The sequence below is a fragment of the Lonchura striata genome, chromosome 15, assembly GCF_046129695.1.
Source record: "Lonchura striata isolate bLonStr1 chromosome 15, bLonStr1.mat, whole genome shotgun sequence".
In the NCBI taxonomy this organism is placed as follows: Eukaryota; Metazoa; Chordata; class Aves; order Passeriformes; family Estrildidae; genus Lonchura; species Lonchura striata.
Window position 1 is genome coordinate 6,307,467 of NC_134617.1, and position 24,858 is coordinate 6,332,324.

Below are 24,858 nucleotides of genomic sequence, written 5' to 3' on the forward strand. Positions count from 1 at the left end.
TTTCTGAACTGGAGACCTCTGGAGCAGAGGTCTGCCTGACAACGAGTGATGCGAGTGCCAGCAGCCAATAGGACTTTTTTTTTGGCTCCCCCCCCCCGGGTGTCAGGGCGGGGTGGGGACCCGAGGGTATTTCCAGAAGCCTCTCTCGGGGTGCTCATTGCCTTCGGGGAGCCCAGCGGAGCCATGGCTGAGGAGCAGCGGGACCTCATCTCTGACCGCGCCAGCGGTGTGCTCAGTGTTGGGGACACCCAGAGGTGCCACTGCTGGGGACACGGGGTTGGGTGAAGTGGGCACGGTGGGGACGTGGGGCAGGGGGTATTGCGTGGTTGTGGGATGGAAGAGGATACAGTCGGGTCAAGGGGGCGCAGAGTGACTATGGGGCAGAAGATGGGGCGCAGGCTGTGGGAATGGGGCACTGTGGAGCTAAGAGGGCCGTGGAAGGGTCTGTGAGGCAAGGCAGAGGCACGGGGTGGCTCTGGGATGGGGCGATTGGGTGGCTGTAGGATGGGAGGCATGGGGCGGCAGGGGGAGGGTGACATGGGGCGGCTGTGGGATGGGGGAATCGGGTGGCTATGGGATTGGGAGGGCACGGAGTGGCAGCGGGATGAAAGGGTCGCTGCACCTCTGGGCCGCCGGGGACAAGGCATGGCGGTGGGGTGGCCGGGCTCACAGGGTGGGGCATGGAGCCATGGCGTGAAGCTTTGTGGGAAGAGGCTGCGGGACAGGCAGGCCGATGACGTGGCCGTGGGGCGGGAGCGGACCCTGGACCCAAAAGTCTTTGTGGAGCTGCCCCCCCCCCCCGCCATGTCCCAGCTCGTCCCCGCGTCCCGACCCCGCAGGGGGACACCCCTCCCGTAACTTGTAGCCAATCAGGAGCCCCGGAGCGGTGACGTCACCCGTCACCAGGCAGACGCCCGAGCGGCGCGTCCCGCGCGGGACTCGGCAGCGCGCGCCCGTCCCGGGCCCGGGGCAGCGCTGAGCCGGGACAGCGCCGCACCTCCACGGTGCCACATCCGCGCGGCGGGGCGGCATCTGGCACAACATTTTAAAAATTAAGTGCAGTCCGGCACCCCGTGAGTCGTGTCCTCTGCCCCATGGACCAGCGAGACTCCAAGGGGCTTCATCATCCCGCAAAAGGCGATGCCCAGAGTGATGCTGCTCCTCAAAATCCCCTGGCAGCGCCCACCCACGTGCCCTTCGTCCCCCCTCCCCTGTCCCCACTTCCCCCGCCCCACAGTGGGTTTCAGTTCCTGGTGTGGAGGGGCACTGAGGTTTTACTTCTGCTCTCTGCAATGGGGGAATTTGCATTTGTCTGGCTGCAAACCCCCGTGACAGGAGTGTCTGGGGCCGGGAGGGGTGACAGCAGGATGTCACCTCCTGCTCACGGTGGGTGGCTGAGCTCCCTGTCTGTGTCCCGCAGGTCTGGGCTGGGGCGCAAAGCTGCCTTCTCCACACTCTCCATCCTGGTGGCCCTGCTCATTGTCGGCCAGGCTGTCACCGTCTACTACGTGTACCAGCAGAGTGGGCAGATCAGCAAGCTGACCAAGACCTCGCAGAACCTGCAGCTGGAGGCTCTGCAGAGGAAGCTGCCTGCCAGTCAGTAGCCCCATGAGCACCAGAGTGCTGGGAGGTGGAGGGGGAGAAGGGATGAATCCCTCCGGGACCCTCCCAGATCACCCAAGCCGATTGGGTCCCCTCACACTTCTCCTTCTTTGGCAGATGCCAAACCAGTGAATAAGATGAAGATGGCCAAGGCAAACACACCTCTGGTCATGAGTGCCCTGCATCCTGCACCCTTTGAAGACTTTTCGGTAAGAGAAGATCCCTGCTGCTTGGCACTGCCTGCTGCCCTCAGGCCTTGCTGCCGTGCTCACACTGCCCCTTTGCCTTTTCTCTTGAGGCCAAGGCCCCTGCTAGCAACAAAACTGAGGACCTAGTGAAGCACGTGCTGCTGGTAAGATTCCCCAGCCCACAGCTGCCTCCTGAACTGGTCTGGGGTCTCTCGGGGTGCTCAGAGCTGCTGGGAGCTCTGACCTCCTGCAGCACCTGTCTGGCTGATACCAGCAGAGCTCCAACCCCCACCCCTCCACCTCATTTTTCTTTGCCCTCACTGTGGTGGTTGCTCTGCAGCAAGCAGACCCCAGCAAGATGTTCCCGGAGCTGAAGGACAACCTGATGGACAACCTGAAGCGCCTGAGGAGCACCATGACTCATGTGGACTGGAAGGTCAGTGCTTGTCACTGTCATCCTGTCCCCACCTGCCTTCTGTCCAGGAGTGCTCTGGGAAAGGACATCTGTTTATCAGGATAAACAAAGTCTGGCTGCTCTTACCCAAAGGAAAGGGATGGTCTTCACCACCTTCCCTGTCCAAGCCAGAGCTCATGACGTGGCTCCCCTGGGGTGAACTCCCCCCATGCCCATTAACCCATAACCCTGTCACTGTAGTCCTTCGAGTCCTGGATGCACAAGTGGCTGCTGTTTGAGATGGCCAAGAACCCCCAGTCGGAGGACCACAAGGCAATCCCAGCAGCAAAAGGTATTGGGGATGGGGCTGCTGAGCTGGGGAGCTCAGGCAATCAGGGAGGTGTTGGCATGGGACGTCTCACAGGGAACCAAGCCCTCCCTCCAGTCATGGACCAATTTGTTCTGTGGGAAGCCCCTGTTTTGTGGCTGTTAGAACATCGCAGGGCATCTCTGCCCACTGCCTGTAGGGCATTTGGGGTGGAAAAAAAGGCTGGAACCCCACCCCAAATCCTCCATCCCTGGTTAGACCAAGAGCTTCAGAAAGGTCACCGAGCAGGAGCTTATTCACCTTTAACTGTTTCTGGATAGGATCTCCTGCTGAGAAGGGCCTGGGGGCTGACAGTGTCCCCTCTGTTTCTGTTGCCCTAGTGCTAACTAAGTGCCAAGCAGAGGCCACTTTTGGGACTGATCTGGTGGGCCACTTCCGCCCCCAGTGCGATGAGAATGGTGACTACATGCCCAAGCAGTGCAATTTCACCACCGGCTTCTGCTGGTGCTGCTACAAAAATGGCACCAAGATTAAGGACACTGAAACTCGGGAAAAGCTGGACTGCCCTGGTAGGTCGCCAGGGAGGGGATGGAGAGGAAGGAGCAGTGTGCATGGACTGCTTGGGAGTAGGAAGAGAGCTAGGAGAGGGCATCTAGGCTTCAGGGAGCACCCCTCACCCATCCAGTGCCAGTATGTCAAGGCTTTAAAAATCCACAGCCCCCGCAGGTAGCTGGAGCTGAGGTGTGCAGTCAGGGTTTTCCATGAGCCCCCTGCTCAGCAGTGGGTGCAGGCTCTCCTCTGCTGCCCTCAGAGGGATGGGGGTGGGTGATGGGGCAGCCCCAGGGTCCTGCACACACATCCTGCCCTCCCTTTGCAGGCACTGCTGCTCCCAGTGCTGCTGCTGGCACCCCAGATCCAGAGGAGATGATCTTCTCTGGGGTGGACATGCTTAAGCTGAGCCCAGGCAAAGGTGAGTGTCCAAGTGTCCCCAGAGTCTTGAGGACTGCTGGAGGGGGAGGTTGTGAGGAGAGGGGTTTTGGGAAGTCTTTGAGCTGTCTGACTACCTCCTCTTGTTCTCCCACAGGAGAGTAGAAGAGGATGGCAGCAGTTGCCTTCAGCATCCCTGCCCCTTTAGCTCCTGCATTTTCTCTTTTCTGTTCTTACATTGCTCTTCCAAGGTAGTTAACAGTGGGCATCCCTGGGCACCCTTCCCTGGCTGCAGAGCTGCCACCACCATCAATGTCCCCTCAGAGGGTGGGTAGACCAGGCTGGAAAATTATTTCAACCACCTCAGATCCATAAATCCTGTTCTGTTTGGCTCTACTTCCAGCTCACCCCTGCTGAAGACCTTAAGCTTTCTTAGACTGAACAAACATTAAAAGCAGCTTCTTAACTGATCCCTGTAGGCTGGAGCCCTGTTAGTTACTGGAGTAATGGGTTTTTATTGCAGAGTGCTCGGATTTGTACATAGATTCGCCTACAGCCTCAGCAGTGGGTAACCATGGGCAGAGGGGCTTTTGATTTTCCTGAATATATCTGATTGTTCCTTTATAAATGATCTCACAAGCTAATAATCTCAAATAAACTTTTAAATAAGAAAGCCTTGTAAGCAACTCCAGCAGAGCTTCGTGTGCTGTTTGCAGCTGTGCAAGGTTATAAATGAATTAACCTTAAGAGAAAAGAGATAAAGAAAAACCTCTGCAGGCACTTGGACAGCTGTATCTCCACCCATGTGTTCTGTGTCCCATTCCTTGTTTGATTTCATTGATACTCTGGGGTCCCCCAGACAGGCAGACACTGGGCTCTGCTCTCCCACCCGTAACATCCTCCAGAGCCAGTCAGCCTTGGCCTCTCCTGAAAGCAGCTGAAGTAAAATCTGTTTGTTGTTTTTTATTTTATACTTCATAAAAAAAAAAATCAAACAAAAAAAGACAACAAAAAAAAAAAACCCACAAAAACTGACTCTTGCCTTGGTTGAGAACAGCTGCTGGTCACAACTGTTCAGTGCAACTCCAGGGACATGATAATCACCACTGTCAGTGTTAGAATAAAAAGGAAACCCAAGAGCTTTCTTTGTAGTAGCAAAAGGACTGACACCACAAGTCACAGGAGGAGGGAGAAAAGGTAAAAGATTTTCTCAAAAATATAGCTCTGTGGTAAGAGAAAGGGATGGCTGGGTGTCAACAAAGGGAAAAGCAGTTTATGCTCTGGTCAATCTGCCTCCTCCAGTTCCATTCCATCTGGAGGGATTATAAACACATCTCTGGGCCTCAGCAGGGCAGGAGGAGGCAGAAGGTTACACAACTCTGTTCTAAAAGTCACAGTTAAAAGAAATGATAAATTATTATTTTAAAAAAAGTTGGGAATTCTCCAGGTGAGCTTCCTTTTCCTCTCTTCTCTTTGATCTTCACCCATAAATCTTTAAGCACAGGAATGCGGTACCTTTGGGGAGAGGAGTTAAAAGTTAGGGATGGGGAGGAGGAGAGCAGCCTTGCAGCTGTGCAAAGGCATCTGGTCCACTTCCAGGTGGCTACAACATCACCATCTCATCCCCATCACTTTTCCAAGCTCCCTGTGGTCAGCAGGGACAGACAGACACTGCCAGAAGCCATTCATCTCTGCTGGTGACAGAGGTCAGCAACACCCAGGCTGGACATCTCAGCAGCTAAAGAGTTGAGGTCAGACACATCCAGAGAAGCCAGCACATGGCTGCATGACATTCCTCACACTGCTCCACTCCCTGGCCCTCTGATCCAAGGCCAGGCTGGCCCAGTGAGCTCTTAGAGGTCACATTGTCTTCCCAAAACTGGCCCAGGAGTTCTGAACGTGGCCAAGGTTACGCTGCCAGGGTACCAATGGCCCGTCCCCACAGGCCATATACCTTCTCACAATCCTTCAGGCTCAGCTCCTTTCTTCTTCTAAAATGGAAAAGGGAAAAATACATCAGTATCATTTGCACCACAGACATGAAGGACCCAGCAGAGCCAGAGAGGCTTCACTGACATGTCCTTGTAGAGGTGGCAGCCACCACAAGGAACATCCTGTAGTCTCCCTCTGCCACCACTTCAAGCCCTTGGGATGGGATGCAGAAGCCTCCCAAGCCCTCAGGAGCTCCAGCTTCTGCTGAGAATGAGATGAGCAGACAGCTGGAGAGCAGCACTTACTCCTTAGACAGGACTAAGTCCTTTGCCACCAAAAGGGTCCTTGGGTTTGACCATTCCAGGGAAAGGAATCTCCTAGGGCAGCAATGCAGGAACAAGCCCTCTTGAGTCGTTCTAATCCCAACCAAAGGTCAGGGTGTTTTAAGACTGACCACAGTGAACTGCAGGCTTCCCTATACTGCCAGCAAGGCCAGGACATGGCTCTGTTCACATCTCCTGCTGGGATGAGCACCACAGCCCAGGGTGTGACACATACCTTCTTCTTCTTGTGCACCTCAGCAGAGCCATCTGCTACAGCTGCCACTTCCAAAGATGCTTTTTTGCTCTTCTTTTCTTTTTCAGTCTTCTTTTCTAGGAGTGGGAAAGAAAAGCCAACTAAGAGAGGAACTCTAAGGGAGCATAGACTGGTAGAAGCATCTCCAGGAAGTTTTTGATCACATTCAAATCTGAGCAAGATTTCCAGAGCAGGAATTGGTCGAAAGTAGAGCTCTACCCACAGGCAGCTCCACCCAGGGATGTTTCCCTAATACCCCTGAGTCAGAGCAGCTTGATCCCAACATCTGTGCACACACATGGGTGGAACTACATAGAATTCCCTTCTTTCCACCTGCTGCTGCCCACCTGCTCCAAGGAACTGCTTCAAGGCTGGAGTAGATGGGCACATGCCAGAAATGAGAGCCAGGGGAGCTGCTGGCACAGGGTGGACACGAGGTTCAGCTCAGCACAACTGCTCAAGAGACTCCACTCATCCCTGTTAAACACCTCACACCAATAGGGGCTAACAGACAAGTCTGTCTCCTCCAGAAGTAAGGGCTGTGTTTCAGCAGAACATCATCAGACCTGGCCCAGCCAATCCACATCCCCTCTCTCCATTTTTTTTTAAAGCCTACCAGATCCAGCACAAAACCAGCTCTGATTTGCAAATACAGGCTGCACTGTAAAGAAAAAAAAATGGCCTTTGGATTAGGGCAGAGAGAAGGCCACTACAGAACAACAAGCTGTAGAAGGGTCAAAAGTGACAGGGTAAGAGGAAAAAGCCTCAAGATGAGCGAGGGCAAGTTTAAGTTGAATATCAGGGAAAAGTTCTTCACTAAAAGGGTTGTTAAAACACTGGAACATGCTGTCCAGGGCAGCAATGTGGTCACCAACCTCAGAGGCATTTCAAAGATGTGTAGATATTGTATGTGGGGACATGGTTTGGGGATGGGCCTGGGTTAATGGTTGGACTTGATCTTAAGAGACCTTTTTCAAGCCACATGACTGACTCCATGAGGGCGGCAGCCAAGCAGGAAGCCAATGGGAAGTGGGTGCTATTTGCAAGGCCCTGCACCAGAGGCTTAAAGTGCAATCAAAAACCTATTGCAAACTAGGCATCAAGTGCAAATGCTTACTTTTAGCTGCTTTTTTTGTTTCCTTGCTGCCTGCCTCCTTCTCCAGGTCACCATCTGCTTTCTTCTTTTTCTTTTTGGGTACTTCTTCATTAGCTTGCCCTTTCTGTTTCTTCTCCTTGGGCTGCCCCACAGCCCCATCCTCTCCTGTCAGCTTCCGCTTCTGAGACGTTTTCTGCTTCTTGTTCTCTTTGTCTTTGCTCTTGGACGTTTTCACAGCCTTGTCTGCTGTGGAGGATGGTTTCTTTTTCTCCTTTTTCTCCTTTTCTTTTTTCTCTTTTTTCTCCTTTTCTTTTTTCTCCTTTTTCTCCTTTTCTTTTTTCTCCTTTTTCTCCTTTTCTTTTTTCTCCTTTTTCTTCTTCTTCTTCACTTCCAACCCCTCCACTGCAGGGACTTCAGCAGCAGTGGTGACCTCAGTTTCACTCCCTGAGCTTGGCTCCTGTGACTGTGGGACGGAGAGCAGGGCATGTGATGATGCTGGGGTCACTTGCACCCCTGTTGCCCCAACATTGTTCTCTTTCATCACCAAGGTTTTCTTCAGTGAGGAAGCTTTGAGGCTGGCATGACCTGGCTCTGGTTTTTCTGCCACCTTCTCTTTGTTGGAGGTTTCTGTAGCTTCCTGCCCCGAAGTGGGGTTGTTTTCTGCAGAAACAGATAAAAACAGAAAAGAAAACTCAGGCAGCATTCATTACACAGACTAATCACAGGAGGATAGAAATATGCATTTGAAGAGAAGCATCCAGGTCTTCTCCCGAAAAAAAGCTAAACTTGTTGGCATCTGAAGCAGAGTTGGAGTAAGATGCCTCAGCCTGAAGCAAGTGACAACAGCCAGAACAGCTTTGGCTGTTTGACAAGATGAGTGAGCATAGATGAGCAGTCCTTCCCCATGACAGCATCCCCAGTAAGCTGGGGACTTCCCAAGGTGGTGGGGGTCTCCACACTGCCTCCTGCAATCACTACCAATGGCCAAGCCCAGAGCCCCTGGACCCTCTTGAGCCCCTATACAGATAGTTCTGACTTCCTAAATAGCCCTTTGCACAATTTCATGATGTGCCCAAAGGACCAACAGACCCATCTGAACTTCTACAGCAGGCCAGAGTTCATCTGAAGGTGCCAGGGTCACACCAGAGCAGAAGTAGCTTCCATCTCCAAGTTTTACAATTTGCCAACAAACCAGGGAAATGGTGGGACATTTTGTTTCCTCACAGGTCTTCTTGCTTGCTTCCCCTCCTCTGCTCTCCAGACATGCAGCAGAGCCCACACAGCCCAAGGGGAGGCTTGAATAGCAGCACTGTGCAGCAGATGTTCTTCAGGCAGTGTTTGAGTCTTCCACAGAAGCCAGCAATGCAGTGTGCACTGGCCCCAGGGAGAGCCCTACCTGCTCCTATTAATTACTGTGGTTAAAGCACATCTTGGAAGAGGCAAAGGCACTGAGCTTGGAGGCAGGCAGCACACGCAGGGTGTCGAAGGAGAAGGCTGTGCTGTGGCCAGGGAAGCCAGCAGACGGCAGCAGTGCTCCACGCTGTGGCTCCATGGCAGAGACACACTGGGAACGGGGCCTGTCCCAGTGCCACCCTCCTGTGCCAGCACGGCTTTGCTCCCGGGCCAAGCCAATTCCCAGCCTTGCCAAAGGACACCCACCTGCTTTGTGGTTTGCAGCCACCTGGTTGTCATCTGTGTCGGAGTCACTGCTGTCACTGCTTGAGCTGTTGGCCGGGGCTGCTTTCAGGGAGTGCTTGGCGAGGGAGTTTGCAGCACTCTGAGGTGCCTTCCCCGGCCCCACCTCACCTCCAGGCTGGGGGGGAACCGTCTTTGGTGCCTGGGATGTTACTGGGGGCTTGGAGAGGACTGGGTAGCCTGTGAGGAGGGACTGAAACAGCACAGACACATGAGGAGTCACAGCAGGGCAGCCTCCCACACACCAGACATGCAGCTCTGTCTCTGCTGCTATTGTCCTCATACTTCAAGTGAAGGGCTCACCTTTGGCCACCTGTGGAGCCAGGTCTGAGAGTCCAGGGCTACTAGGAGAGGGGCCAGCACTGACAGACACCAGCTGAGCTGACAGCCTTGAAAGCTGGTGGCCAGAGGTTCTCCTTTGTTCTCGCCCAGCAAGGCAGGCTTGGGGGAGGCTCCTGGCCATCAGCGTGCACCCACGCACACTTAATGCACTGCAGATGTGCTGCACGCCCTGCACGTTTCTTACAAAGGGAATTTCATGTCTTGGACACGGCTTAAGTTACAAACTAAAGTGGGGGAAAAATATCCCTGCTGCTATTGGCACTGTACACAAGTTCTGGTTTAACCCTTGCAAGGCACCATATCTTCCTGTCTCTTCTCCCAGGGAAGGCACCATGAACCCTGGACCCAAGGCCTGGCTGCCTGGGGAAGCATTCTGAGATCAAAAGCTTCTCTCTGCCAAAAGGTCTTGCTCCCACCATTGCAATGGGGAACCCACACTTCTCTGCTGGCAAACCCACCCAGCACCCTCTCTGCTATGGCTGAGAATTGAGTCTCTCAGTCCTATTTAGGAGCCAGCTGCAAGACCTGAGAGGATCCAGCCTGCTCAACACCATACCTGTGATGCTGCATCCTCCTCCTCACTGGACTCTGAGGAGGAGCTGTGGGCTGGCTGGGTCCCTCCTGGTTTCTGTAGGGAGCCTGCTGGAAGAGCAGAGTTCCTCCTGTTAAACCACTGCTGCCTGGGGCTGAGCTCACCTTCCCAGCACAGGCACTGCCACCAAAAGCCCTTCTGCCTCCAAAAAAAGGGGAGAGCTCTGCCAGGCTGGAGAGGAGGAATGCCTCTCCAACCACAGCAAACCTGCCATGGGGTAACAAAAGGCTGTCCCCTTCCCAGTAGCATCTTCTGCAGAGAACTGACCAGGTTTGGAAGGCTGCTTGGGTGCCTCCTCCTCGTCACTGTCGGAGGAACTGCTGCTGTCTGAGGTGTCCTCTGCATGAGTGGGTGGCACGGCCTGGTTTGGCTGGGTGTCCTGTCCTGGCTGCAGGACTGCCTTCCTTGCCTTACCAATGGAACTTCCTGGGGTGGTAGTGTTGGCAGGAGGAGCTTTTCCCACAGAAACCGTTTGCTTTTGGCTAGAAGCAGCAGGGACCTAGGGAGAGTGAGATAAAATAGATCTGGAAAGAGGAATAACTAACTGCTCACATCCATGAACTATAAGCAGCAGCCCAGAGCAGATGGGCTTGGACCACCTTGGCCCTTCTTCAGCTGTAGTGCTCCAGCTTGTGTCACAGTCAGCCCAAGGCAAGCAGATAACTGCTATCACAAAGAAAAAGAAGCAGCCAGCCAGCTGGGAGCCAGGAACAGGGCTACCCTCTGCTCCTCTGCCTGATCTCAGGGCATGATCATTGTGGTTAGGACAGAGCAGCCCCTCTCTCCCAGCTTCATTCCCTCAGCTGGGGATGTAGCACCAGCCCCAGACCCCAGCAAACCCATCTTTTCCCTCTCCCCATCATTACCTTTCCTGCCAGCATGTTGTGCTCTGAGGCAACAGTGCTCGAGCTCTCAGACACTCTGCTCACTGCAGGGACAGCAGGGGTTTTTGTCCTCTTCCCTGAAGGCAGGCTGGCATTTGCCTTTGCAGCCACCATGCTCGAAACTGCAGTTACTCTGACATTCTGCTGGGACACACTCTAAAAGAGATGAGAAAGAAAATCAGGACAGAGCAAACTTGGAGGGAGAAGATACAGAGGCATACACCAATCCAGCACTAACTCCTAAGCCTTTCCATCATTTTCAGTGCAGCACCCAGACATTTTGTTTTTTAATTGTCTCCTTTACATACCAGTTCTGCCTCCCATGAGCCCCTGAGCAAGGCCTCTGGCACAGCCAGGAGCAGAAATGAGGGCCAGCACCCAGAGAATGCCAAAAACATTAGCTCAGTGCCCCAAAGGCACCTACCCTGAGGGCAGGCAGGGGAAATGTGCTGTGCTTGCAGGCTGTGAATCCCTATCCACTACAGCATCAGCAAGACTGTAGCTGTAAACCTTTGCAGAGCAGGCACTTGGACTCCCTGATGTATCTTTACACTCTAAAATCACACACCAAGAGTTAATTGGCAACAGAGATAAACAAAGACAACAACCAGAGGGAAAATCTGCCTTCCAGTCCAGAAGCCAAAAACCAGATAAGGGGTCAAATGAACAAGAACAATTCTGTTGCCTCACATCTGAAACCTCCCATCAAACTTACCATAAAAAGGGTTAAAAATAGAAAGGCCGGGGGCATGGAAACCAGGCGCTGGCCCTGACATAAATGCCAGCAGAAGAGGGAGAAGGAGCCATGAAGGAGCACTCAGCCTCCTGGTTTGCGTTACCAACAGGGCTATGTGAGCAGCTCTCCCCCTCCAGATCTCTGCCAAGCTGGGCCTTTGTGGGCTGACATTTCCCTCACACATCATCTGGCCTTGGGAAGGAAAAGGCCCTGCTCGGCCGTGCAGAGCTGCCAGCCCACCGTGAGCTCTCGGCCCTCTCACACAAAGCTCAAGTTACAGCAAATGCATTATTTTATACAGTCTCAGTAATATAAACATGCTGTACTCAAGGACTGCTCAGGATGGCTGCCTGCCCATCAGCTCGAGGGAGACAGCCTTTCCACTGGCCACAGCCTCAGGCCAACAGGGGGAAGGGATTCCTAAATGCTCATAATGTCCCCCTCCCAGCAAAGGCATGTGTGGGGTATGAAATGTGCTTGGCCACCAAGCCCTAACTCAGAATACCAGCCAGGCCACCACCACGTGGAACAGCAGCCACGTTCCTCAGTCAGTGGGGCTTTATATGCAGTTTTTTGGGCTCAAACTGCAGCACAAGTACAGACACCCTCCAGACAGCTTCACACCAAGGCAGCTCTGGCCCAAGGAAGGTCAGACACAGCTTTGCAGGACTGGCATGAGGACACAAAGAGACTCCAGTGGGAGAGCTGGGATCAGCTCCATGACTTTCAGGGGTGCTCTCAGCACAGATATGGGGTCACCTTCCCTTCTCTAAGGCAAGAGCCTGGCTCCTTCAGCTGAAAGGCAGCAGGACTGCTCTGCTACCCTCAGGACAGAGCCTCTCCTAAGACTCGTGGAAGAGAAAACCAAAGAACTTCAGGGGTCTGTGAGGATCCAGGCGATAGGTTGCCTTGGAGCTACCCAGGTCATGAAAAGACTCCTCCTGTAAGGATTTGGCTGCTTTTCAAATGTAAATTCCTGGAGTAGAGCAGAAGGGACAGAGTCCCAGGGAAGGTCTGGGCTTGTGTGTGTACTCACGTTCCTGTCAAAGCACTCATAGTCTCCACTGCTCTCACACACTGCAAGATTGCTGTGTCTGAGATGTGCACCCAGAGTTGGGGTCAGCCAGACCCATGGACATGGCCAAGAAAGCGAATCCAGCCAACAGGAGGCTCCTCTGCACTGCTCACCACCTGCACAACCACCACCCCCCAACTCCTGAGTGTGCAGCACTAAAAGCCTACACAGCCAGTGGGTCAGCAGCTCCTCACCTGGGAAGGGGGGACTATTTCATCCTCTGAATCTGACTCCTCACTGGAATCATCACTGCTGTCCACAGCTGGAGGGGCTGTGACTGGTGCTGAAGTTGGTGCCTTTTTCACGTTTGTTGGTTGGGGCACAGAATTGGTTTTCACTGTAGGAAAAGCGTAAGAGATTGTCACTGTGAGAAAGAATTGTCTCTGTGGCTGTCCACAGCAGGAGCTGATTCACGTGCAGGGGAGAGTAAGAAACCCATAAGGATGCAGGTGAGGGATCCTGGCTACTACCAGGCTGCTTACCAGCTTGTGGAGGCTGCTTCTGTGCTGCAGGAGACTCCTCTTCACTGTCAGACGAGTCACTGCTCCCACTTTCTGAAACCTGGCTTTTCAAGGTGCTTACCACTGCTTTTTCAGGCTGACCAGCTTTAGCAGCCTGGCTCACGTTGGGCGTAGGCCTGGGCTGGTCTGATAACCTCTTAAAAAAAAAGAAACACAGGCCCAGAAATGCAGTATTAGTACAGGCGTTGTTTAGGAGTTCAAGCGCAGTTTCAGCTCAAGCTGGGTTTTGTTTTACCCTAACGGAGCTGTTACTAACATTCTCACCATCCTTGGTGTGTTATGAGTGCAAGGGGCTTCAGCCACTGCCTGGGTTGAGCTGCTGTAGAAAGATCCCTCTGAATTCAACAATATCCTTCTGACAGAAAGCCCAAGCACATTTTACATGACCACACAGGCTAACAGTGCTTCTAAGCTTCTAATAGCAATTCTTTCTTGAGACAGAGACACTGTCTGAGGACAGAAGGAGCACTGCAACTACAAGACTCCCACTCCAAGGAAACCATTTAAGCACGACCTAGCCACAGTTCAGGGAATCAGTACGAGTTGGGAAGCCTTGGGCCATCACACTTGCAAGATTCAGAGACAGCATTAGAGCAGCTACAGCCCAGAGCTGCTAGGGAACTCAGTGTAGACAGAGGGCTGCCACAAGGGCTAGGAACACAGGGCAGGTAGAGACAGAGTGCAACTCAACTTGGAAGCTGATTTGTCAACAGGTCTAAGAATTTAGAAACTCCAGACAACAAAACACCTCTGACACTCACTTGGGGTGTGTCTTTCTGCAGCACCTGTCAACACTCAGATGTTCCAGGACAAACCACAAGCTGTTTTTCCTGCTGTCACAGGAAAGCCACAGTCACCTGTGCCTCAGATACACAACTGCCAGGCAAGATTCTCTCTCTTCCTGTCCCCTCTCCAACGGCTGCAGATCCCCCTCCTGCACACTGAAAGGTGAGGGATGGCAGAGGAGAGGAGGCACTTGTGGAATGATCTGGGAATTTCCTCCCCTGCAGATATTCCCCAGGCTGGCAGGGCTCTGCTCATTTACTCTACTCATGGCTCATCTCCGGGCTGTTCTGCCAAGTACATCTTGTTTGCCAGGACAGACAGGCCCTGTGCACTCTGCATGTGATGCCAGCCTGCTTTGGAGATCCATTAGAGATTCCTGCCCAGCTCCACCATTCCTGCTATGCTGCTAATGCAGTGAGCACCAGCGTAGCAGCCCTTCGGGAAGACCGATCCTACTGTGCTTCCTGGCACAGCCCTGCCATGGGCTGCCACTGGGGCAGTGTTTATCATCTCCAAGCCAAACACTACACAGACAACAGCATCTGCATGTTTATCCCATTACAGAACAGCTCTCTGAACGAGCCAAGCACATTTTGACTCTGCTTAGAGAAACAGAAACCTCCACAAGTGCTTGGGGAGGGGGGACTGCAAACCTCACTTCTCTGTTTTGTTTTGATACCAGTGAGTCACAATCTCCAGAAGAGAGACCCATTTTGCAATGCTGAAGAGACACAAGTACTTGAAGCAGTCAGAACAATTCACACACACTGCTCTGAACATGCTAACTTCTCTCTGCTGTTCTGAACACTGCTGTGCAAGGGAAGAGCTTACCAAGATCAGAGCCCACTGAGTTTTAAGTGCTTCACAGCAATGGTCTGGCTTCTCCCTCTGTGTGGATGCACAGCATAGGCTGCTCCATTTCCTAACTTAGCAACGGAGTAGGAAAGAGCTGCCGCGCAGGGGCCTCATAACACAGGAAGAACATAACAGAAACCACCATAAGGTTTACACAGCCTCAGAACTTCCTGGGAGGCAGCCAAGGTCCATCCATCCACATCAGATAGATGACAGTCTCAGGTGGGATCTGGCCATCAGCACAGGCAAGTTACATCCAAGGAGCAGGTAACACAGGCAGAGAGCTCCTGACAGCTTGAGAGTCACAGGTACTGAAGTAATTCAGAAAGGAGGAAAATAACTCAAGAGGAAATAATTTTTCCTGCTCCCTCTCCAGCCCCCAAAGCAGGAGCTGCCTGTGGCTCAGTGAGTGTGATGACTCAGCTCCTGCACAACCCATCTGCCACTCGCTGGGTCCATTTGCATCCTGCAGCGCTGCATGACAAGAGGAGGAACAACACTGAGCCACGTGCGCCCAGCACGTTGTAAAATCCCACTCCAGCACTGCCTGTGTGAGCACTGCCTGTACCAGCGCTGGAACAGCATCTCAGCTGTGTCGTGACCCAGCCAAGGGGCAACTGCCACCTGCACAGGAGAGAAAACAGTGTTCAAGGAGGAAAAGAGAGCCTCTGTCTCTTGGGAGATCTGGCCTCTCCCCACACAGCCTACAGTCCAAGATTAAAAGTTGCTGGCACAACTTCTGTCAGCACAACCCACGCGGGTTTTCCTGGGATGCTCAAGGAAGACACGGGTTCCCAACACATGGATGCACGTGTATCTCACACCCACTCCTTGTAAACAGAAGCCAAAGCCTGTCTATAGAGGCTCAAGTTCCACCTTTGGCTCAAAACACTCAGGATAGAAGCAGCAGAGCAAAATTAGCAGTTCCAAAAAGAAAAGCAGCTCACAGCATCTTTAAGGTCAGACTGACCCCGACCACCATTCCTTTCCCCCAGAATATGCAAACACCTTGTCAACTTATTTGACTGAATATTCCTGAGTCTTCAGGGGTAAACATACCAATTAAGCAGTTCAATTTAGGCATGATGTTCATTTTAATTGTGCTAATCCACCCCCACAGGGAAAGATGAAGCAGCTTCCAACGCTCTGTATCTGTTTGGATCTTACACAGAAGCCAGAGGAAGTTGCAGGATACAGTAAGTCAGTGGTTAGCATATGCCCAAGTAGCAGATGGTGAGAAATGAGCTAAGAAGAGTTTTACTGGGAGGACAGGACTGTGGACACAGCTATGCCCAATGGTTTATCTTCAGGCTTCACTCGTGGTCCCTGCCTGTAGGCTACTAACATGGGAAGGAACAGTCTGTACAGCAAAAATAGAGTTCCCTTGATGACAAGCTCTTCCTTGCTGACTCTGGCTGTTGAGGGCTAAATGTCAGTTTGCAAGTGGGAAGATGCTGAAGTGGTTAAATCAGCAGGTAAAACTTGCTGTTGAAAGGTTCACAGAATCAACACTGGAGGACACAAACCTACCCCACCACATAAACCCTGCTAAAATGGACAAATCTCAGTGGTTTTACAGTGGGACCTCTTGGCACAACTATCAAATAGCTGTTCCTGTCACTTAAAGCTGAATCCTCACATACAATCAATCATGCAGGAAGAGAGCAGCACAGAGCCAACTGTGAGAGAAACGTCCCCCTCCACCCACCTTAGCAGACCAAGGCTATGAAGACAAAAATGCAGAGCCTTGCTGGCTCCTGCCTGTCAGTAGTCAAAGGATGTGTTGACAAAGAGCATCCTTGCAAGGACATGTGAGGCTCTACCCCCAGCTTCCCTTCCTCCCTTGCAGACAGTAAGGCTGCATCTCCAAAAGACTGCTTTCAGGGCACTTTCTGAAGGGCCCTCCAGCTCAGACTAGAGGCAGAAGGTCTCAGTACAATGTGCCTAGAGATGCTCTCAGGAAGGGATTCGCACTCCTTTGAGTTTACCCACCTGAGTCCATTGTGAGCTGCCAGTCCTTCTCTGGTTTGAGAGCTCTGATCACACCCCCACAGGAGAGCCAAGACCAAGACAGCTGTGACCCTGCACACAAGGCCACTCTAGAGGGGCAGGGCACGAGTGAACAGCTAGTATCAAACCATTTGCCTCCCACCTCCTCAGGTACAACTGCGTGAGAAGAGTGAGGCTGTACTTAGCTCCAAATAGACCTTCCTCTCCGAGGGACTGAGAAACAAGGTACTCCTGGTGTTTCAAGATCAGTGGCAGCATTTAAGGGATAAATGCTTGTCTTTGGCACTGGGCTGAATGCAGCACCTACCTTCTGGCTGATGGGCACAGGGAGATCCTCCTCTTCACTGGCTGACGAAGCAGAGCTCTCCACTGGCTTTATACTTTCAGCAGGCTTTGTGGGAGCAGCAGTGGGTTCAGCCTGCTTCGGCACTGTTGGTTTTGATGCTGTCTTCCCTTGGGACTGTGGAAGTGTTTTTGCTGGAGCTGCTTTGACAGAGAGTGATGCTGCTGGTGTAGGTTTCACTGGGGATGGGACGGCCTGGGAGGATTTTGGAGGTGGCTTTGTCTGGACAAGATATGAACAGAGTGAAATAAGGCAAATCCCACAGCAGCATAATTCATTTTCTCAGACTATAATCAAGGGAAGAAATTTCAGAGCCCCCTGGGAAAGGCAAACACTGAAGAAAGATTTGTGACTGGCACGACATCTAGCTTTCTTCATCAGTCTGCTGCTACTACCAGTCCCCCCCAGTGAGGTACAAGGCAGCACTATGCACTCTCTGCAGCAGGGAAGCTGAGTTGCACTACGGTTTTGACAAATTAGACACTATTTATTGCAATTTATACCTGAGAAGCAAATTCCACCACGATAATTTGCCTCTTCAGGTGGGAAAAGAATCACTGTTTTTTTTTTTCCTTTTAAAAGTACTGATGGATTTTTCTAAGAAAGGCACAATGGGTTGATTAAAGCTCAGAGCAAAGACATGGAGGTGCCTTTTAACACCTCACGCCTCCTTCCTCCCACCCCCAACATGACTTTGCTACACACTACATGCATCTACAAAATTTTCTTTTCACTGCAGTTCCTAGCCCTGAGAGGCATGCAAGGAGAGGGAGGATCTCAGAGACACACACTTGGGTTACTAATGGACGTTCTTCATCTTCACTGTCTGAGGAGCTGCTGCTCTCTGATGTGTCACTGGGCTGTGCAGCCCCAGGAACCGTTGTCAATGCTGGTTTGGCCTGGCTTGTTGCCAGTGCTGTTTGCTTCCCTGCATTTTTCTTCAGGGACACTGAAGTAACAGGTGCACTTTTCACAGGTGCTGCATTAGACTGCACTTTTTTCACAGCTGGCTTGGCCTGGGAACAGGAGGAACAAAAGGGAACAGGAGAATCAGGTTAACACCTCTGAAGAAAATGGCTGAAAGCACTAACTGCATGGAACCTGTTCTAAAGCCAGCTGCCTTGCTAATTTTGACCAGTACAGGCTTCTTCAGACCCATGAGCTGTGGAATATCTGAAGCAAGTCACTTTCTCCATGGATTGCCTGACAATATCCATCAAATTGCATACTAATCACCTCCTACAGATCCAAGGATCTCCCTCAGCTTCAGGCCACTAGAATGGTTGATGTCGGCAAGGTTTAGTGAGGTTTTCAGCCACTTAGCACATGGTGTTCTGCTTTGGGTTAGGGGATCTCACACACTTAAGGTAAGTGCTGTCAGAATACAGCACTGCAGCATTTCCTCTCTCTTCAAAAGAGGAGAACTGATTTCCTAGGGACAAAGAATCCATGCTGGAGAGGTTACCTGGATGGGTGGAATTGTCAGCTCCTCCTCAGAGGATGTGTCCTCACTTGATTCCTCACTGCTGCTCTTAGCCCCAGCTGACGGCTCTGAAACACAAGTGAGGAGATGTCGTAGCTGCTGCCTGCTCTGAGCCCCCAGAGCGTGATGCAAATGTGGCTTTTGAAGTCAGGGAAACAAAACAGGCCACAGAGAGGGCTAAGGGGATTTGGAGGAAGAGGACCTAGGCTTGCTGAAATCATCAATGGCTGTGTGGGAATAGCTTCTCCAGACAAATTCTGACCCATAAACACATCTCCTTGAGTGGAAGCAGAGATGGGAAATGCTTCCTGGCCACCCTCTGACCCTACAGGGTACTGCCCAGCCATGCATAGCTCCCTGCAGGGGCACCCAGCCTGGCTGGGCTTCCTCTGGATAAGAGCCAAGAGAAGGATCATTTCCAGAACTTCAATGATCTATTTCTCACCCTCCTCCTCCAACACACACAGACACACTTCAAAGCATTTAAAAATTTCCCTGAAGACTTCAAACCCCAAAATGAATCACTTTGCAATTGGGAATAAAAAGAAAACACTGGAGGGTCTTTCCATAAAGCTGAAAGTATCAGCAGCATTAGTACTGCACCTCCTCCGGACATGCTACACTGTTAGCCCCAACCCCTGGGTATGTGCTGGGTGCTGCCAGACATCTTAGCACAGGATCTGCTGCTTGAAATGGGAGCAAGCATGCTGCATTCATCCCACGGAGCTCCAGAGCTGGCTGCTTTGCAATGTTCTAGCAGCCTCCCCAAGGAACAAGCATCACTCTGAGCTTTTCAGCAAGGGAGCTCAAAGGAACATGCTGAAAGCACATCTCTGATCCAACCTGCAGCAGAGCTGGAGCTCACACACATCTACACCACCCTGCAAGCTCCTTACCTGCTTTGGGGGCTGGGGCCTTCACAGTTGGTGTCTCCTCTTCCTCCTCGCTCTCAGATGAGGAGCTGCTGCTGCTGGAACTTTCCGGTGCTGTGGTCGTTACTGGTGCTTTGCTTTGTCCTACTTTGGCCACAGCTGCTGTGGCATGTCCAGGCTTCCCAGGACCAGGCAGTTTCTGGGCCTTGGCTGGGCTTGGAGCCGGTGCTGGGGCATTAGGCTGCTGCTTGTTAGAGAGCACAGTTCTGTCAGCAGCAGAGAGCCCCTCTGCTCTACCTGCTGGGGCAGCAGGCTTGGGAGGAGAATGCAGGGAGTTGGCAGCTTTTCCACCCACCACAGCTGCTGTCACCTATGGGAAATAAAGAAACTTAGAAGCTCCTCACAGATGAGAAGCTAAACTGGAGACAATACAACTGCAACAGTAATGTGGCAGCAAGGCAAGCCATAGAGCTCTTCAAGGCAGCATCTGGGGGACAGATATCTAAGAAAAGGCTTATGGCAGCATAGGAGGGTCACTTAAACATGATTTCCATGCCAGGACACAATTCTCCACATGCTGAGGAGTCAGGGACAGTCCTGGCCTCAGAGTAGCATCAGCCTGCAAAGCCAGGAGCATTGCCTTACCGTCACTGCACCTTTCCCAGCTGGAGCCTCCTCTTCCGACGAGGACTCATCTTCCTCGCTGCTTTCTATATTCACTACCGAGTTCGTGGCCAGAGAAATGCTGGCTGCTGCAAGGAGAGCCACAGAGCAGCTCTGTGAGTGTGTTTCTCACACCAACACAGGCTCTGGTTTGCAGGAGGACCCCAGCAGCAGGGCAGGGTCCCATCTGCACACCTGACCCAAGACCATTACCACTGCTGTCCCCGTGACAGGCAAGTACTTTGCTTCCCCACCCCATCCCTCTCCCAGCCTCCAGGACAGGGAATCTGTCAGGATCTTCATTTTTCTAAAGGTTGGTCTACAGCAGATCAGGCTTTTCTGCCAAAGTATATCAGACACAGGTTTTTGTTAGACTCTGCAAGCCAACACCTCCCACATCAGCTGCAAACGAGATCTATCCCCACCTCACACAGAGCACTGGCCTTCCAGACCAACTAACAAGACCTTCCCTGACCCAGGAAACAGGCCTGCTTTTACCGGCCCAACACACACCTGGGACCAACTACAAGGTGCTCCACAGTGGGCAGAAAGAGGTTCCCAAAGCTTCATCTGAGCAACAACACCCATCCCTCCCCAATGAATCATAACAGGATTTTTCTAGCTTCAGCAGACATCTGTGCTCCTCCGAAACTCCACATGAGAAGGGGGTGCTAAATTACTTGTCCTATTTTTCTATGAGCACAAACAAATAGCCATCACTTTACAAGCGTTTTCTCCAGCCAAGCAAGCTGGGCTGCACCTACACAAGCCCCCAGTCCTACTCTGTCAACTCCAGGGAGATAAAAGGCTCCTACCATTTGCAGCTTTTACTTTCTCTTTTTCATCCTCTTCTTTCTCTGAGCTCTCAGAACTGCTCACAGGATCAGGAACTCTGATCTTTTCTGGGATAGCTGCCTCCTCATCACTCACATTTCTTCTCTTGAAGTTTGGTGGAGTTCTGAGGGAAGACAATGGGTGTCAAAATGGGGAAAAAATATCTTGAGCAAATTAGAATATAATTATTAATTTACTCTCAGATCAGGCTCCAGCCTAGGAATAGGCAGTGTAATTTCTCCACAGAGGAATTCCTAAGGGGGTGGGAAATACTTCTTTAACCTGCAAGGGACATCTCCAGTCCTCAGTAAACTTCCAAGAGCAATATATTCCTGCAGCACTCAGGAGAAATACTGAACCTAGATGATTTTTCTGTGACCTAGGCAGACTCTTTCTTACTTTAGTAGAGAAATAAAAACATACACAGTCAGGTTGGTGCTCAATGCAAGGCATCCTACAGAAAAAACTCCTTCTCCAGGGGCAGCTACAGTCTCAGAGTAAGTATAGCCTCAGGGTTAGATCAAATATTCCCAAAATACCAGGTCCTGGTATTCCACAGGGCCAGGAGAAGCCAATCTAAAGGGTACAAAAGCCATTTGAACTTGGGCTCCAAGTCAAAAGGAAAGTCAGGTTGCAGAGAGCTTTAAGAAAGGAAGTGGCTGGACCTACAGAAAATGTGTTAGAAAAAGAGGAGGAAGAGGCCACATAAGTATTAAACACTTAAGCTGCTCAATTGGGTTAAAACATTAAGCTGGAGAAAGATTTCTCCAGGCACTAAATCATACCTGTACCAGAACAGATGATAAAGTTACCCATGTTTTCATTTGAGAATTAAAGACAACACATTTGCTTTATTACAAGGGTAACACTGGGAACACACTGGTGTGACTCACACGAGCAATGCTTGTAAGCCTTGGGACACACAGTTATCAGAAGTAAACAGTCTCATTTCTGGGCCAGTTTAGCTCATTTTATTTGTTCATCCATTTTAAAAACAAGATTTGTTTAGCAATTTGATGAGTAAAGATTGTGCTTGGTGTCAGAGTGTTCTGCCAGCACAGCTGTAACAGCAAGTTTTGTGCAAGCAGGAAAAGACAAAGGCACGTTTGCTCTTAGAAAGTCCTGTAACTACTCCAATAATCCTTTTAACAAAGTAACAGGGCAGCCCCCACAGGCAGCTCTGATCCTGCAACACCATCCTGATCCAGTGGCAGCTGACAGCACAGCACGCACTGATGTGATAATTTGGTGTGAGTGACCAGGAGCTCAAGAATACCCTGTGAGGGGAAGAAATGGTGTCTGCTAGCTCTGTCCCTGTGGCATTCTGGAACATCTGAGGCCTGTAGGGCTCAGGCTGCTCCTAGGACTGAGCTGGTCCAGCTTTCTCCAGCTCCCAGGGACCCTTCCACTCCCTCTCTGCATCCTCCAAGTGTAAATGCAGCTCAGGAGGGAAGCCACTTATGGAACTGCAAGACTCAGCTTTAGGCTCAGTCTGGAAGAGTTACTGGAGAACACCTACAGGGGTGGCATTGGTGAGAAGGACAAGAACCACAGGGTAGATTAAGGAAGGACATTTTTGGGCCAAAATCCTATGAGCAATAGAATGTGATAAAGCCAGCGCACTCACAGGAGCACTCCAGGATAAAGATACTGCCCAACATATCCCTCATTCTGACTCCCAAGCAGGTAGAACTCAGGAATAACAGATGTGGGGCAGGACCAGAACAGAAGGGTGATGCTGAAGAAAGAAGAATTAAACCTGATGCAAATGCCCTGTTGCCCTTCAAGTTTAAAAGCAACAGTGTCTGGGAGGGTTTGCTGCAGCAGGCAGGATAACCAGCACGTGGGAAGGTCACCATCAGCACCCATGAGAGCAACAAACTGTGAGAGGGAGGAACTGCAAACCTAATTCTATGCTTCTAGATCCAGCCTTTCTCCTGCTCAGGTATGGAGGACAAGAGCAAGGCACGAGGCATTGAGCAGAAACACCTCTGAAGAAACACTTCCCAAGGCTGCTGCTCCTAATGCTGAGGAGATCCTCACTCCAGAGCTCCAACTCCACAGATTCCCAGATAAGCCAGCACTGAGGCTGCCACAGGCCTTGGCAGTGCTCACTCCAACATCCAACCAAAGCACAGGGTGGGTGCAAATATCACAGATGGGAAAGCTCTCTCCTGCAGACCTTCAAATGGGGGATAACAATACAGGAAGGCATTTGGAACATGTAAAGACTTGAAAGGACAGGCTGAAACCAGGAGATTTCCTCTGAGTCAGATCATCTGTGACCTATGCCAAGGTTTAAGTCCATGTAAGAGCTCTGGCATTTCCAGCACCTGCTCAACTTCTCTGTTCTCGGGTCAATAATCCTGCAAAGCACGTGGCTTTAAAAAGAAAGTGAAACAGAACAGGGAAGGATATTTCTTACAGTAAAGCATGACTGAGCTATGCAACACTCCAGCATCAGCCAACACAAACAGCTCAGCTGCTCAAAACTAAAGTAACAACTTATCTCCAAGCTCAGGAAGTTTTAAAGCAGCACAGCCCCGGACATCTGAAAGGAACTGCTGTGAAATCAGAGGTTAGGAGAAAATTCTATTGAGCACAGCTATCATTGGAAGTCCTCTGACTACATGTAATTCCAACAAATAAAAATCACACATGCCATGCAGCCTAGACGTCAGCACAGTCTGGAATCTATCCGAAACTCATTCCCTCCTGTGACTTACTTTTCCCAGTGGGTAAAGATGTCCTCGAGAGAGGTCGAGAAGGAAGGGAGTAATTTCTGTGAAAGCAGAGTGAACACCAGTCAAACACCGGCCCAAATGTGACCCAATTTCAGATGTGCCCACCAGACAGAAGCAGCAACCACGGGGGCCCATCCAAACCTCCCCAGGAAAACAGGACCGTCTCTCCCTGCACACACCTCCCGGCGAATCCCTCCCACTCCCCGCCCCGCTGCACCCAGGGCCGCGTGTTTCCCTGGAGACTTCTCCCGGAGCAGCACGCGTTCGGGGAGCACCAGCCCCGCGGTACGGGAGGCTCTACCGGCCGGCTCGGGGCTGGGACGGCCCGCGGGCACCGGGAGCATCCCGGGTGCCGGACACCACGTGGGTCCGGCGTGGAGCCACGGCCCGCGGTGCTCCCGGCACCCGCGTGGCGCTCCGGTGGTCGGTGAGGGCGCGGAAAGGGACCGGGCCCTGCGGCCCCGCCGAGGCCCGCGCTCCGGGACCGCGCCCCCGCTGCCTGCCCCGCGTCCCGGCCCGCCGCCCGTCACCTGTCCGCTCTGCGCCTGCAGCTCGCGGGCGGCCCGCGCGAAGCCGCCGCGGAGCAGGTGCTCGTGGATGAGGGCGAGCAGCTCCCGCCCGCCACCGCCGCCGTCGGCGGCCATGGCGCGGCCCGCGTGCCGCGCCGGAGGGACGCGGCTTCCGCTTCCGCCGCGCGGCCCCATGGGAGATGTAGTGCCGGGAGTGTCCGTGGGGCGGCACGGGGCGGGGGGACCCGGCAGGGAGGGGTTTGTCACCTCATGGGGGTCCCTCACACCGCCCCCGCGGGAAACGGGACAGAGAATAGGAAACCACCCCTTGGGGGCTCTCATGCCGCCCCAGTCGGAGATGGGGAGAACGGAAGGGCGGGGTGGGGGGTTCACGCCATGGGGTTCTGTCACAGGACAGGGGGGTCACACCATGGGGCTCTGTCACAGGGCGGGGGGGTCACACCATGGGGCTCTCTCACAGGGTGGGGGGTTCATGCCATGGGGCTCTGTCATAGGACAGGGGGAGGTTCATGCCATGGGGGGGTTCATGCCATGGGGCTCTGTCACAGGACAGGGGGGTCACACCATGGGGGTCTCTCACAGGACAGGGGGTTCATGCCATGGGGCTCTGTCATAGGACAGGGGGAGGTTCATGCCATGGGGGGGTTCATGCCATGGGGCTCTGTCACAGGACAGGGGGGTCACACCATGGGGGTCTCTCACAGGACAGGAGGTTCACGCCATGGGGGTCTCTCACAGGACAGGGGGTTCATGCCATGAGGCTCTGTCACAGGACAGGGGGGGTCACGCCATGGGGGTCTCTCACAGGGCACGGGGGTCACGCCATGGGGCTCTGTCACAGGACAGGGGG

General features: G+C 52.4%; 2 protein-coding genes across 5 annotated transcripts; one reads left to right on the forward strand and one right to left on the reverse strand.

Moving 5' to 3' along the window:
• Window positions 1-120: 120 nt before the first annotated feature.
• CD74 (CD74 molecule) lies at window positions 121-4,125 on the forward strand. Of its 2 annotated transcripts, XM_021552115.2 has the most exons (9): window positions 121-254; window positions 1,421-1,596; window positions 1,720-1,811; window positions 1,901-1,954; window positions 2,131-2,226; window positions 2,446-2,536; window positions 2,893-3,081; window positions 3,390-3,482; window positions 3,597-4,125. In XM_021552115.2, the coding sequence occupies exons 1-9, from the start codon at window positions 184-186 to the stop codon at window positions 3,602-3,604; spliced, it is 870 nt and encodes a 289-aa protein (XP_021407790.1). In that variant the 5' UTR covers window positions 121-183; the 3' UTR covers window positions 3,605-4,125. The 2 variants fall into 2 exon arrangements, with proteins under 2 accessions (XP_021407790.1, XP_021407791.1); XM_021552116.2 differs by lacking the exon at window positions 2,893-3,081.
• On the reverse strand, window positions 3,935-24,136 carry TCOF1 (treacle ribosome biogenesis factor 1). 3 transcript variants are annotated; one of them, XM_021552113.2, is made up of 18 exons: window positions 24,009-24,136; window positions 23,461-23,516; window positions 20,716-20,858; window positions 19,883-19,989; window positions 19,262-19,607; window positions 18,348-18,433; window positions 17,674-17,898; window positions 16,847-17,104; window positions 12,850-13,024; window positions 12,562-12,704; window positions 10,539-10,712; window positions 9,940-10,171; window positions 9,637-9,722; window positions 8,703-8,931; window positions 7,065-7,703; window positions 5,930-6,024; window positions 5,394-5,430; window positions 3,935-4,954 (listed from the first exon to the last, which is right to left on the reverse strand). In XM_021552113.2, exons 1-17 carry the CDS (start codon window positions 24,120-24,122, stop codon window positions 5,398-5,400), a joined length of 3,141 nt encoding a protein of 1,046 aa, XP_021407788.2. In that variant the 5' UTR covers window positions 24,123-24,136; the 3' UTR covers window positions 3,935-4,954; window positions 5,394-5,397. The 3 variants fall into 3 exon arrangements, with proteins under 3 accessions (XP_021407788.2, XP_021407789.2, XP_021407787.2); XM_021552114.2 differs by having other exon boundaries at window positions 3,935-5,430; window positions 9,637-9,719; XM_021552112.2 differs by having other exon boundaries at window positions 3,935-5,430.
• Between the last annotated feature and the right edge of the window lie 722 nt (window positions 24,137-24,858).